The sequence below is a fragment of the Sciurus vulgaris genome (assembly GCF_902686455.1).
Source record: "Sciurus vulgaris genome assembly, chromosome: 1".
NCBI lineage: Eukaryota > Metazoa > Chordata > Mammalia > Rodentia > Sciuridae > Sciurus > Sciurus vulgaris.
In genome coordinates this window covers 10,775,373-10,788,263 of record NC_136461.1, presented here as the reverse complement: position 1 = coordinate 10,788,263, position 12,891 = coordinate 10,775,373, and the positions used below count along the sequence as shown (strand labels likewise).

At 45.0% G+C, this 12,891-nt stretch overlaps 1 protein-coding gene across 2 annotated transcripts in view; it reads right to left on the bottom strand.

Annotated features, from left to right (window-relative positions):
* Positions 1-10,246, bottom strand: part of LOC306661697 (protein DDI1 homolog 2) — a 38,225-nt gene extending 27,979 nt beyond the window's left edge. For both annotated transcript variants that reach the window (XM_079140811.1, XM_079140813.1), the window contains exons 1-2: positions 9,948-10,246; positions 908-1,037 (exon numbers count right to left, since the gene is read on the bottom strand). In XM_079140811.1, coding sequence (XP_078996937.1) covers positions 908-1,037; positions 9,948-10,085 — 268 coding nt within the window. In that variant the 5' untranslated portion in view covers positions 10,086-10,246. The remainder of the gene's footprint in view (positions 1-907; positions 1,038-9,947) is intronic.
* Positions 10,247-12,891: the final 2,645 nt, after the last annotated feature.

Here is a 12,891-nt window from a genome sequence, read left to right as displayed (position 1 = left end):
ACCTGCAGGTTGACACTGTTTAGAAAACTGTGTCAGAATATGGCAGAGTGGAAAAAAACAGTACATCACAAGTAGTTCGACATCAGGACCTAATAAACATTCTGTGGATCATGAACCCCTTTGAGTGTCCAAGGAAAGCTATGGGATCTTCTCAAGATCCAATGAATGTACAGGCCGACACCCACGTAATTCTGCATATTATTTCAGGGACACAGAAATCTCCTAAATCTAAATGCAGACAGCCAAGACAGGAAACAATTTCTTTTTACATGATTAACTTTGTTGGTAGGGAAACCAGAACTTGGTGGTTCAACTGCTTAAAGTTTACCAAGTCTGATATAATGGAAAAAGCACCAAGTTTTAATTCCTGTGCCTTCTGCTTACTAGCTAGGTAAAATCTGAGCTTCATCTGTCAATGACAATTATAAAGAGAAATCTCTTCCCTCACAACCAAGTTTTAAGAGAGCACATGAAGTATGGACGCAAGCGCTAGCTGTAAGAAGCCTCACAAAGGCGGCACGCTGCTGGCCACATGCAAAGCAGCGAGAGAGCCGGAACGACAGGCTTACCTAGTCCCAAGTCCTTCCCCAGGATAAAGATTATGTCATGGTGTCACTGTCACTGATAACAGAAGCTGACATTTACCGAAAGTTTGCTATCTTCCAAAGGCTTCACACCTGTTATTTTCACTTCAGTTCTAGGAGCTGAAGTTAATTATGGCACCTTTCTCAGAGAACAGGAAGCCAACTTAGAGAAGTCAAATAACGTCCAAGGTTATACAGAGGCAAAGTCAGGATCTGTACCCTAGCAGTCTGACTCCACAGTGAAGCCCAAACTCAGAACTACTACACTCTGCTACCTGCTGATGCTCACGCGAGGGGATGCTAGACATGAGGTGGCGTCTTACTTGGGAATTGCACTGAAGGCCGAGGGTCTGCATTCTCCTTCTGTCGCAAAATCACAACGTCCCCATCTTTCAAGCCATAAGACGCCAATGATCTGTGGTTGTCTGTGAGAGGCCTTTCAGCATAGACAATCTATAACAAGAAAAGATGTAACAGCATAAAGCACTGAGAAGCAGCACGGTGCCAGGCAGAGGCCACACTTCCCACTCAGCCCTCTGACGGACTGATTCCCACTGACCCAGGAGGAAATCCAAAGTCCCTCCTACCCCTAGCACACCCTGGGCAGTCTGGCCCTGGCTTCTCCCTGACCTCACCTCACCTCACACCTCCACTGCTGTTCCTCAACAGGGTCCACTGCCCCTTGGGGCCGTGACACTTACTCCTCTCTACCTGAAGAATGATTTTTCTCACATCACTTTTTCCAGTCTTGAATAAAATATGACATCTACAGAGCTCTTCCCTAGGACCTTATTTAAAATGGACCCTGACACAGGCTGGGGGTCTAGTTAAGTAGTAGATGCTTGCCTAGCATGTGTAAGCACCACAATAAATGAATTTAAAAAATAAAATGTTACTGTCACTGAATATACTATTAAAGTGCTTTTTTATTGTCTTTCTGCTCCACTAAAATGCAAGCTACTTGAGGATAAAGACTTTGTTTCATTTACCATGTCAAAAATGCTTAGAACTGGTCTGTTATATAACTCATGTTCAAATATTTGTTGAATTAAAAGATGAATTTATGAAAAGAGTGGACATAATTTTAAATTTAATTCTGAGCAGGGAGAAAATTGGAATGATGTATTCTTGGTATGCTAACCACAGTACTATTAAATAACGAGCACATTTTTTAAGTGAGTTTGTACACTGCCAGGTGTAAAAAGTTCCCAAATGCTGTTTTCTTGCATTCTTTCTTCTCTTACCAGACCCAAAGTTTTATTATCATTCTTCAGTTTATAAGGGGAAAATAAAAGTGAAAAGAAATTCAAAAAGAGAACAATTCAGCATAGGTGGAAAAAAGGTAGAAGATGTACTACTAATAAAAATATTTTTTATGATGTATAAATCAACATTCAAACATTGAGGCAAAGGCACCAGGGTGTAGTGGTACAGGCCAGGAGGTTGAAGCTGAGGGATTTTAAGTTCTAGGCCTGAGCAACACAGCAGGACTCATGTCAAAATAAAGTATAAAAGGGCTGGGGATGTAGCTCAGCAGTAAAACACTTGTCTAGCATGCACAAGGCTCTGGGTTCAGTCCTCAACACCACAAACAAAACAAAATCTTGAAAGCACAAAACATGTTGTGAAAGGAAAAAAACAGACACAAAAGCGTTCAATAATTTTAACATAAGGGAAAATAAAACCTGTCCTACATTATGATATACTCTGAAGAGGCATTCAGAATAAACTGGGACTTTTTGAAAGATTTTCTCCTTAAATATCCACTTTACATTGGCCCACATGCAAACTGAGGAATTTAAGTTCTTCCCTGGCTCTGCCAATAATTGAGGGGCCTGCCACTCAAGCTGGTACAGGCCTCACATTTCCCCATTTGTCAAGCACACAAATTATCTAGCTGAGGCTAGATAATCATTACAGCTGTCTGTTCACTATCATTCTACAATGCTCCCTCACCTGTTCCCAAAGCTCTCCTCATAAAGTTACCTGGCACAGAAACTAAAGATACAGCATTTAAGCCATGTACAAGGTACACCCCTGTAAATTCCAGAGGCTCAGGAGGCTGAGGCAGGAGGATTGTGAGTTCAAAGCCAGCCTCAGCAAAAGCAAGACACTAAGCAACTCAGTGAGACCCGGTCTCTAGGGATGTGGCTCAGGGATTGAGTGCCCCTGAGTTCAATGTCCAGTACCCAAAAAAAGTATATGAGGAGATATGTGATCAATCTCCTGAGCAGACACATTCTCACTCTACTGGTAACAGAAAATTGATTTCTTTACAAGAGAAACCAAACTCAGGAAGATTGGAAAGACTGCAGGGCTGAGGGTATAGATCAGGGGGCTTGCCTAGCAAGCATGGGACCCTTGTTTCCATTCCCAACACTGGGAAAAAAAAAAAAAAAAAAAAAGACATTGGAATTACAAAAATATTCCTTCATCACAGGCTGTGTGGCATGGTAATGGGACACAAGTCGAAAGCTGTCCCATGGATGTCTCCTTCCCTCCTGCTGGGAATATCAGCCACAGCATATAAGATCTGGTGCCCGCCCCATTGGGCCGTCCATGCAATCCTGTTGGACATATTACATGAGCAGGAACCAGCTGTTGCTGAGTGGACCTTTACCAAGCCAGCAGCAAGCCGGGTCCTCAGCCTCCCACTTTACCTTCATATCCTCTCATGTGGCTCTCACAATCATCTTATGAAGCAGGCATTATTTATCCCATTTTATGGACCCAGGACACAGATAGAGGCCATATGGCTATTAGAAGTGAACTGAGGGCTGGGGTTGTGGCTCAGTGGTAGAGTGCTTGCCTAGCATGTGTGAGGCACTGGGTTCAATTCTCAGCACCACGTAAAAATAAATAAATAAAATAAATAAATAAAATAAAGATATTGTGTCCCTCTACACTAAAAAAAAATATTAAAAAAAAAAAAATAGAAGTGAACTGAAAGATGTGTGTATGGAGGCGCTCACCTGTAATGCCAGCAACTCAAGAGGCTGACAGGAGGATTCCAAGTTTGAAGCTAGCCTCAGTAAGTAACTTAGGCACTAAGATTCTACCTTTAAAAAAAAAAAAAAAAAAAAAAGGTGTGTATGTGCATGTGCACACACCATGTGTCTGGAAATGTAGCTCAGGAGTGAAGAACCCCTACCAAAAGAAAAAAGAACAGTGAACTAAGACTGGAATCACATCAGCTTGACATTAAAGCCCATTCTCTTCTCTAGTACCATGCAACTTCCCCAAACAACCCCAAAGTGAGCTGGTGAATGACCTGGGTGGCTTTAGCAAGGTCTACTAAGCCGTCCATCACCACTAAGGATCTATACCCTCCGGAGGATTGAAACACTGCCCTTGCCCAGAATACCAGGGCCAAGTGTGGTGGAGCACGCCTGTGATCCCAGCAACTCAGGAGGCTGAGGCAGGAAGAACCCAAGTTTGAGGCCAGTCTGTGCAACTTGGCCAGATCCTCTATCAAAATAAAAAGGATGGTGGATGTAGCTCAGTGGTAAAGTGCCCTTGGGTTCAGTCCCCAGTATCAAAATAACCTCACATGCACACACTAGGGCTGGGGATGCAGCTCCGTGGCAGAGTACTTGCTAGCATACCAAGGAGATGGTTTTGATACCCTGCACCTGGCAGGGAAGCGGGCAGACACCGCCACTCTGGACTCCCATTTTACAGAGGCCAACATGGTTCCATTGCTGCTTAGTTGCCCCGATACTTCCTCAGCAGATGGCACCATTTTTTTTTTTTTTTTTTAAGGAAAGCAGCATGATCTAACAATGAAAATGTAAGGTCCAGACAGATGCTAATATGGAGTGTGTAATGATCCATGGAGTGTTTCTAACTCCCCCAATTTCCTAGAAATAGGAGATGAGAACCCAGGGGAAGGACAAACATCCCTTACAGACAAAGCAGCAGAGATGTGCTCCATTTAGACTAAATACAAGAATAAGACAAACAAGTTTAGTTGATATTATAATTGCAACAAAGAACCTATTTCTTTTTGTTAAAATAGGCTTAGAAGGTACAGGGATGAGGATCAGTGGTAGAGTGCTTGCTTCCACTGTATGAGGCCCTAGGTTCAATCCCCAGTCCTGCCAAAATAAAATAAGCTTGAGTACAAGAAAACCAATTATTTTGTAGCGTGAGTACTAAAGCAAATCTGTGATTCTCTAATTTAACAAGTATATCTATTAGATCAATGGTTTCAAATCTCTACCAGCCAAACAAAAGGAGCACCAATGATGACAGGCTTCCCATCATGCATTTCACCCAACTCAAAAAGCTGCAGTGCTGAAGACTCCAGTTGTGCCAGTCATAACAACATACCACAGGGGCTGGGGATATAGCTCAGTTGGTAGAGTGCCTGCCTCACAAGCACAAGGCCCTGGGTTCAATCCCCAGCACCGCAAAAAAAAAAAAAAAAAAAGAACATACCACAGGAACTTTAGTAGTTCTAAAACTGCAGAAATGGCACAACTGCTAGTACTTACTCTAGAGAAGGCACCCTAGAGACTGAATTCTAATCTTAACATTTAATAACAGGTTAATTAATACAACTCCAAACTTTTAATCATGAGGCCAATGTTTTCTGGTCTTTTTTTTTTTTTGGCAGGACTGGTATTGAACCCAGGAGTACTTTATGACTGAGCTATATCCCAATCATTTTTGAGACAGGGTCTTGCTAACATGTTGAAGCTGGCCACCAACTTGGATTGCCTCAACTGACTGCGTAGATAGCATTAGAGGCGTGTGCCACCACAACTATTTTCTGGTCTCTGAACTAAAGCCTTCAATTAATAGAAATCTTAACAATACTTTTCCTGGGCCATGAACTGGTTACAAAATCCTTAGAATTATATCTGGTGGCACCATACTACTCCTACTACCACATGCCCACTATATGCCATATTCTACCTCATGTAACTAACAGCTTGACTTTTTACAACCCTTCTTAGGAGGCAATTTGGCAAGTTACTAAAAGTCTTTCAAAAAATTTTATGACTAGCCTAATGCAATGGTGCACACCTGTAATCCCAGTGGCTTGGGAGACTGAGGCAGGAGGATTGCGAGTTCAAAGCCAGCCTCGGCAAAAGTGAGGCACTAAGCAACTCAGTGAGACCCCGTCTCTAAGTGAACTATAAAACAGGGCTGGGGATGTGGCTCAGTGGTCAAGTGCCCCTGAGTTCAATCCCTGGTGCCCCCCACCCAAAATTTTTATGCCTTTGATCTGGCCACTTAGGTATCTAACAATTTATTCTGAGAAAATAATCAGAAATGGGGGGCAAAGCCTTAAGCCTATAGACGTTATTCATAACTGCTTCCAATTTTTCCCAATTCAAGAATAAATTACACTACACTTATATAATGGTGTATTATGTAGCTATTAAGAATTAAATTTGGCCCAGCATACTGGTACATGCCTGTTATCCCAGTAACTCTGGAGGCTTAGGCTGGAGGAGCACCAAGTCTGAGACCAGCCTCAGCAACTGAGCAAGATCCTGCCTTAAAAAAAAAAAAGTGGGGCTGGGGTTGTGGCTCAGAGGTAGAGAGTGCGCTTGCCTGGCATGTGTGCGGTACTGGGTTCAATTTCAGCACCACATAAAAATAAATAAGGTCCATTGACAACTAAAAAATAAATAAATAAAATAAAAGGGCTGGGGATGTAGCTTAGTGACAGAAGGTTCAATCCCTAGTACAGAAAAATTGTAATGATAAATCTGAAGAATTTGAAATATTATGGGAAAATGCTGACTAATGTGGTGCTGATTGAAGAAAGTAATATAAGAAATTATTTTATAGCTTAGGATCCATCATGTTTAAAAGACCCATTAATTACAAAAGTAAAAAAGCTAAGGAAGAAAATACATTGAAAAGTAAACTGTATTCTCTCGGGTTTTGATGTAATAAGTGACCATGTTCTTCTTTATCTTTTTCTATGTGTCATAAGTTTCCTAAACTGTATTTATCAGAAAAAAAAAAAAAAAAAAAGAAAATTACCTGAGAAAATAAACATGCTCAAACCAGCTACAATAGAAATTTTCAGGTCCACTGATTTAAAACAGTGTTTCATGAACCAGGAATCATGCTGGATAGAGCAGGGCTTCCAGGATCACAGCTACTGCTATTACCTGGCATTTAAGTAAGCCTGAGGGTCCTTCCATTCTGTACATGCCACCTACAGGGGCAAATTATAATAATGTTTCAAAAATACCAAGTCACTAATTTAAAGTGAAGCTAAATTCTGATAATTGTTTGAAGTTCACCCAGCCAAGTCTGCATCAAAGCATCAAACAGAGCCCTGACTGGTTTCCAAGCCCACACTTGTACTGAGAGGGAACATGCCCAGCTTTAATCACATGCACAAGTGGAGATGGTTTCTATTCTAAATTTGTTATTGCATTGTAACTACTATAATCAGACTAGAGCTGTTAAAAATTAACATCATATATGCATATGTTTATGCACAACTGATACTGATATCAAAGACTGAATTCTAAACCAAGGATGTCCAATGTGGGGCAGGCATGCACAATTCTTCATGGATATGGAAAGAAAATAAAAATACCAGAATTTTCATTTCCATTTTAGGTCATCCTTCCTTGAGTTCTATTCTGTGACTGTTCAATGTACATAAGACACTATTTCGTGTATATTATGCAACCGATGTACAAAGAATACCACATATGCATAAATAAGGCATACAATATAGAATATTGTTGTACAATATAGAATATTATACACAGTGAATAAAATGTTAGTTTACATATTATATACATAACAAGGAATATGTTCTGAAACATTTTACTGATAGGGATATGTGGACAAAAATGTCCGGAGACTAGTAGTCTGAACACATAGTGGCAGGTAAGAATGGCCAGAAACATCAAAAAGAGAAGAGGGGGGGGGGGGAAAAAGTCCTTAAATAAAACGGAGTCAGGTATAGGAGCAAAGAAATGAGAACGGGGCCTGGTCATGACTGCCCACACCTGTAATGTCAGTGCCTAAGGAGACTAAGGCAGGAGGATCACAAGTCCACAGCCAGTCTCAGAAACTGAGAAATAAACATAAAAGGCACTGGGGATGTGGCCCAGTGGTTGGTTTAGCACCCCTGGGTTCAATCCCTGGTACAAAGAGAGAGAGGGACTATGAGAATATGGAGACAGGCAAACAGACTAGAAAGGGAGAAGACACCCTGGGAGGTAAATGGCAGAGGTGGGGTGGGTTCAAACCAGTGAAGAGCATTTGTGGGGAAAACTATAACCATGTTTACTTTTATGATTTGACTAAAGGAAATGACTCAAGTGTCTAAGGTGGATCCTGTTCCTGCCTGATGGGCAAGCCAGTGAAAGAAAACCCACCACCAGACATCTTAAAATAGATACTATGTTGTCAGGTTACAACGGAGCCAAGAGCACAAACTTGAAAAACAGGGACTGTTTACAGTTATTTAATACAGGCTTAACACTAGCTGGAGCCCAGGGATTCTATATGCTAATTTGGTTTGGGAAGAAAGTAAATGCAAAAAATCTAAAAATGTGAGGAAGAATTTGAGTTGACTTAATTGTTCAACTAGTAAGGAATTCCTATATTTCCAAATTGGCAGAGGACAGTGTCTGCCTTGATCATGCAATTGTCTTTTGACATGACACCTTTTTAAATTTACTTAAAATTTCTGTTACAGCCATCTCAAAAAGTGCAGTGGGCTGGAAATGCACTTTAGTGGTAAAGTTTCCCTACCATGAGTAAGGTCCTGGTTTCATCCCTACCACTAGCCCACCCCTCCCCAAAAAAGTAGTTAAAACAATCTTAATCTCTCCTTTCCCAAAACTTAACAAAATAAATTTACACCATACACACACATTTTACTTCCCAATCAGGATAACATAACAACTAGAGAAAAGAACAACTTTAAAAAAAACCACCTTCAAAAACTGAAGAGTTGATTTTTCCAATTTGCCCTCTCTTTAAACTGTCTTTGCCTGGTTCTTCACATGAAGGATGCATTGACAGGAACTGGATCCTGAGTTTTTGTAGATTAACTTTTCACAGAAGTTGGGGGGGGTGTGTGTGCAAAATCTTACTAAAGTCTTTGTAGCACTTGCCAGATTTGAATGACACCTTGGGTGGGCCCAGAAATAAATCTGTTCTGAATAGATTTATGCCAGGTTCTAAAGTTCATATTGTGTAAAGGAAAGGTATCCTACTTCTGAACAAAATATTGACACATTTGTTTACCATAAGACAGGGCAGAACAAGCTGTAGTTGGGCAACAGTTTTTGGAACTATTTCATAACAGCAGTGGGAAATCGAGATTTACATTCTGGGGCCTTGGAAGACTTCTATTATGTTTCCTAATGTTTAGAATATGTCCTCCAAGTTCCACTTTATCAAGTCGGAATCCCAGGATTTCCCTGTGAAGGCTTCAGGAGTTTGTGTCACCTATTATGTTTGATAAAGACTAGTGGCAGTCCCAAAGCATTTTGAGCAAAAATTCCTTTGCATATTTTAAAACGTAAAAGGAGCTGAACTCCTTTCCAGAAGCAGGATAGGGAAATGAAACTAAGTCTCACTGGGAGGATCCCAGGGCATTTTCAAGCTAATATCCTTATAAAGCACCGAGCTTTGAACTGACCCAAACTCAGCCGTGACCTGGAAGGAGAGATTTTTGGCTTACTACCAAAGAAGAACGCAGAAAACAAACGACCTGAGTTGAACCAAGGATTACCTTTTAAAAAACAATTTAACTGGGAAACGCATGCGGTAGTGGGGGGAAAGCATTTGCAAAGACCTCAAAACGAGGTTGTGCGAGTCTTAAACTTTTTTTTGCCTTCCCTAAAGTGCAAAATCAGTATATCTAAAAGCAAACTGCGTATATTTAAGCAGGAACCCGCACGCCACCCCGCCAAAAAAAAAAAAAAAAGATGAAAAAGTCTACCAGTCATCTATCCAAACTGGTATTTCTGGTTGGGGAAGCAGGCTGTATGAACCCTGCTTGCAATCCCCAGGAGGGCTGCTGCTTGGGTTCACGGCGACATCCCAAATTCGGGGTTAAAAGGGAGGAAGGGACCAAAGAGCCAGAAGGTGAGGAAGGCTGCCCGGGAGTCCACGTGCCCCTCACGCTGCAGCGGGTGCGTCCGCGGCCGGGACCTCCCTTCCTTCTCCCGGTTCCCACCCCACCCCACGCCCCGGAGCCCAGCGGGCAGTACAGATTCCGGCACCCTCCCGGCTGCGGGGGCGAACTGGGCACGGCCGTCCCCGCTCCCCCACCCAGTCCTTCCCCAGCAGCGAGGGGAGCGCGCGAGGCCCCGAGGCGGGGAGGGCCAGCTCCGGGGCCGCCCGGCTCGCTGCCCGGCGTACCTGGCTCTCGGCGGCGGGGATGCCGGACTCGAGCTCGCACAGCGCGCGGAAGTTGTGCAGCTCGAAGTCAGCGTCGACCTGGAGGGAAAAGGTCACCTCGGAGAGGTCCCTCCGCACACAGTACACGGTGAGCAGCATGGCCCGGGCCCGACCCAGCTCGGCTCGGCTCGGCCCGGCCTGGGCGCGGGGCGGCGGCGGCGGCGGGGCCTGGCTGGTGCTGCGGGCGGACGGCGCTGGCTGCTCGCTCGCTCGCTCCTTCCCTCCCTCACACACGCTCAGTGACTCACTCCCTCCCGCCCTCACTAGCGAGCACGGCCGCCGCCACCCGCCTGCGAGTCCGTCTGCCTGCCGGCCTGCCTCCCACCGCTGCCGCCAAGCGCGCCGGCCGCCCGGCGCCCCGCCCCGCCGCAACCGGCTGCCGTAAAGCCCGCCTCGCCCCCTCCGCCTTCGCGACGCAGCGCGGGGCGGGGCCGGGCAGGGGAGGCGCGAGGGCAGGAGAGGATTGGAGAGGGAGGAGTGGGAAGGAGGCGTGGGAGGGAAGGAGCGCGAGAAAAGGGGAGGAATGCGCGGAGGGAAGCCGCTGATAGGTGGACGTCGGGAGAACTCTGCCGGGCGCGCCAGTCGGGTTCGTTCCTCCGGCAGGCGTTCCTTGAGCGCCCGCCACGTGCTGGGCGCTGGCGACACTTAAGAGTAAGGACACAGCCCTCGCCTTTGACTCTCTTACGGGAGGCTGCCGAACACACAGCGGTTCTGAAGCACGTTTTTCGAGAGGAAAATCGAGGCTCTGAGAGATCAGTTCGCTTCCTGTCGTGGTGACTGAAGGATGAAAGCCTAAACCGTGATCCTGCCCGGTCTGTGGAGCCCGGTTCGCTCCGGGCCCTGCCTGCCCCCCAGCGCTGCCCGCAGCCCCGCCCAGTGCCTCCGAGCCACGCTGCTCACCCAGCTCCTCGCGGGCGCCCTCCCCTGCCTTGGGGGTGGTTCTCCCCTTGCACTCCGCCAGGGTCCTCTCTCCGGCAGTGCTCAGCACCTGGCACAGTCCCTTTATTGGGCACAGCCTAGAAGCTACTCCAATACTGGCTACCTTCGTGGCCTGTGTTAAGGCCGCATAGCTAATGAGGGGTAGAGGCCCAGGCGTGAGGATGAGTAAGAAAACCCAGACCGCAAGAGGAAGACAGAAGGAGTGAGAATAGCCTCTCCCCCATTCACTCCCACTCCCCGCTCCAGGTAGGGACCCCTCTTCTAGCACAGCAGGAGGGAAGGAGGACACAGGACGGCTGTGGGTGCAGTACCGAGTGGGTTTGGTAGCGGGACGGAGGGAATTTCCCGCTGAAGACATTGATAAAGGCAAAGTGGAGAAGCGGGGCATCGAGGAGAGTGGCCCGATCAAGCTACCATAACAGAAAAGCCTGATTGTGGCGCAAACGAAAGAAAAGTGATAAAAGCGACAGGGCAGGAGCTTTTCAAAATGGAGTCGGGAAGTCATCAAGGGAGAAGGGGTTAAGAATCCTGCTGCTGCCTAGGGATGTGAACTTTGGCCACCCTCACCCTTAGCAGGCATCTCAAACTGATTACACCGCGTCCTGCCTGGAGACTGCAGATCAAGAGGTTGTGGGAGTCTTGTCTTATCGGGCTCATAGCTGCTATCGTTACAGCACCTGTTCTTTCTCAATTTCAGTAGCATTTTTCTCTATAACATAGAATTTTTATCACTTTGTAGCCCTTGCCCATTTTAGGCTCCACTTTCTTTGCCTTCCTGATTTGGAACTTGTGTCTCCTGAATTGGAATTCCTAAGACTCTAAAAAAACTCCTTCCTTTTACCTTTGCAGCTTCTGACTTTGGGTTGACCAATACTATCACTGGCTTAAACAAATAAGGGCTTATTTTCTCATTGGGTAGTAGACCTGGCGTCAGATAGCTGCATTGGTTCGGTGGCTTAGTATATCAGGGCGAATACTTCTGCAATGCTTTTGGCTTCTCCCTGAGGGTTACAGTATGACTGGCAGCCTCTATTTTGCTTGTTCAAGACAGGGGCTTGCCCAGAAGTAACTACACACTTTTGCTTGCATCTCACTGGACAGAACTCTTATTACATAGGTGCAAGAGGCTAGGAAAGCGAGTGTTTTGCCTTTTCAACCTGTTTCCCCCTTTTGTAGTACAGGGGATTTAACCCAAGGCCTCTCACGCGCTAGGCAAGTACTTTACCACTGAGCTCTATCCCTAACCTCTTTAGTGGACATTATCATGGGGAAAAGGGTTTGTGTATACAGAGAAGATTTGAAATAACCATTGCAAGTTGAAGTAAATTGAGCAGAGAAATTACACAGGATTTCCAGGTGGTGTCAGCTGAAGTTAGAATAATTGAATGATTGATTTCTCTGTTGTGTTTTTTCTAGTAGTGCCCAGGTTCCTAGCCCTGGCAGAAGTAATTTTTCCAGACAGCCACAACAATATCTCACATCCTGGGTGTTCTTCCTGCAACATGGTGACATTCTTCCCATTCAGAGGCAAGACTTATGTCCCTTCATTTGGATCATGGCAGAGTGACCCTGGCATAAGTGACAATGTGTGTGATTTCTGAGACTAAGTAATACAATTTCTCCCTTGTTCTCTTGGAACACTTGCTCTTGGAACCAGCAGTTATGCTGTAAGGGAACCCAAATTACTCCATGCAGTGAGACCACCATGGAACACGTGTAGATAATGCAAGCAACAGCTCAGCTGAAGATAAAGCTGAGGAAAACCCACCAAGTCAAGTACAGGAGTTAAGACACTTTCAGATGAATCAATCCCAGCTGGTGAGTTGTCGCCAGTCTTTGAGTTTTTCTGATTGAGATTTCAAACATCATGGAGCTATCTGCTGTCTGCTCCTTCAATTTCTGACCCACAGAATTTGTGAGCATAAGAAAATGGAAATGCAAATTAAATCCACAGTGAGATGCATTA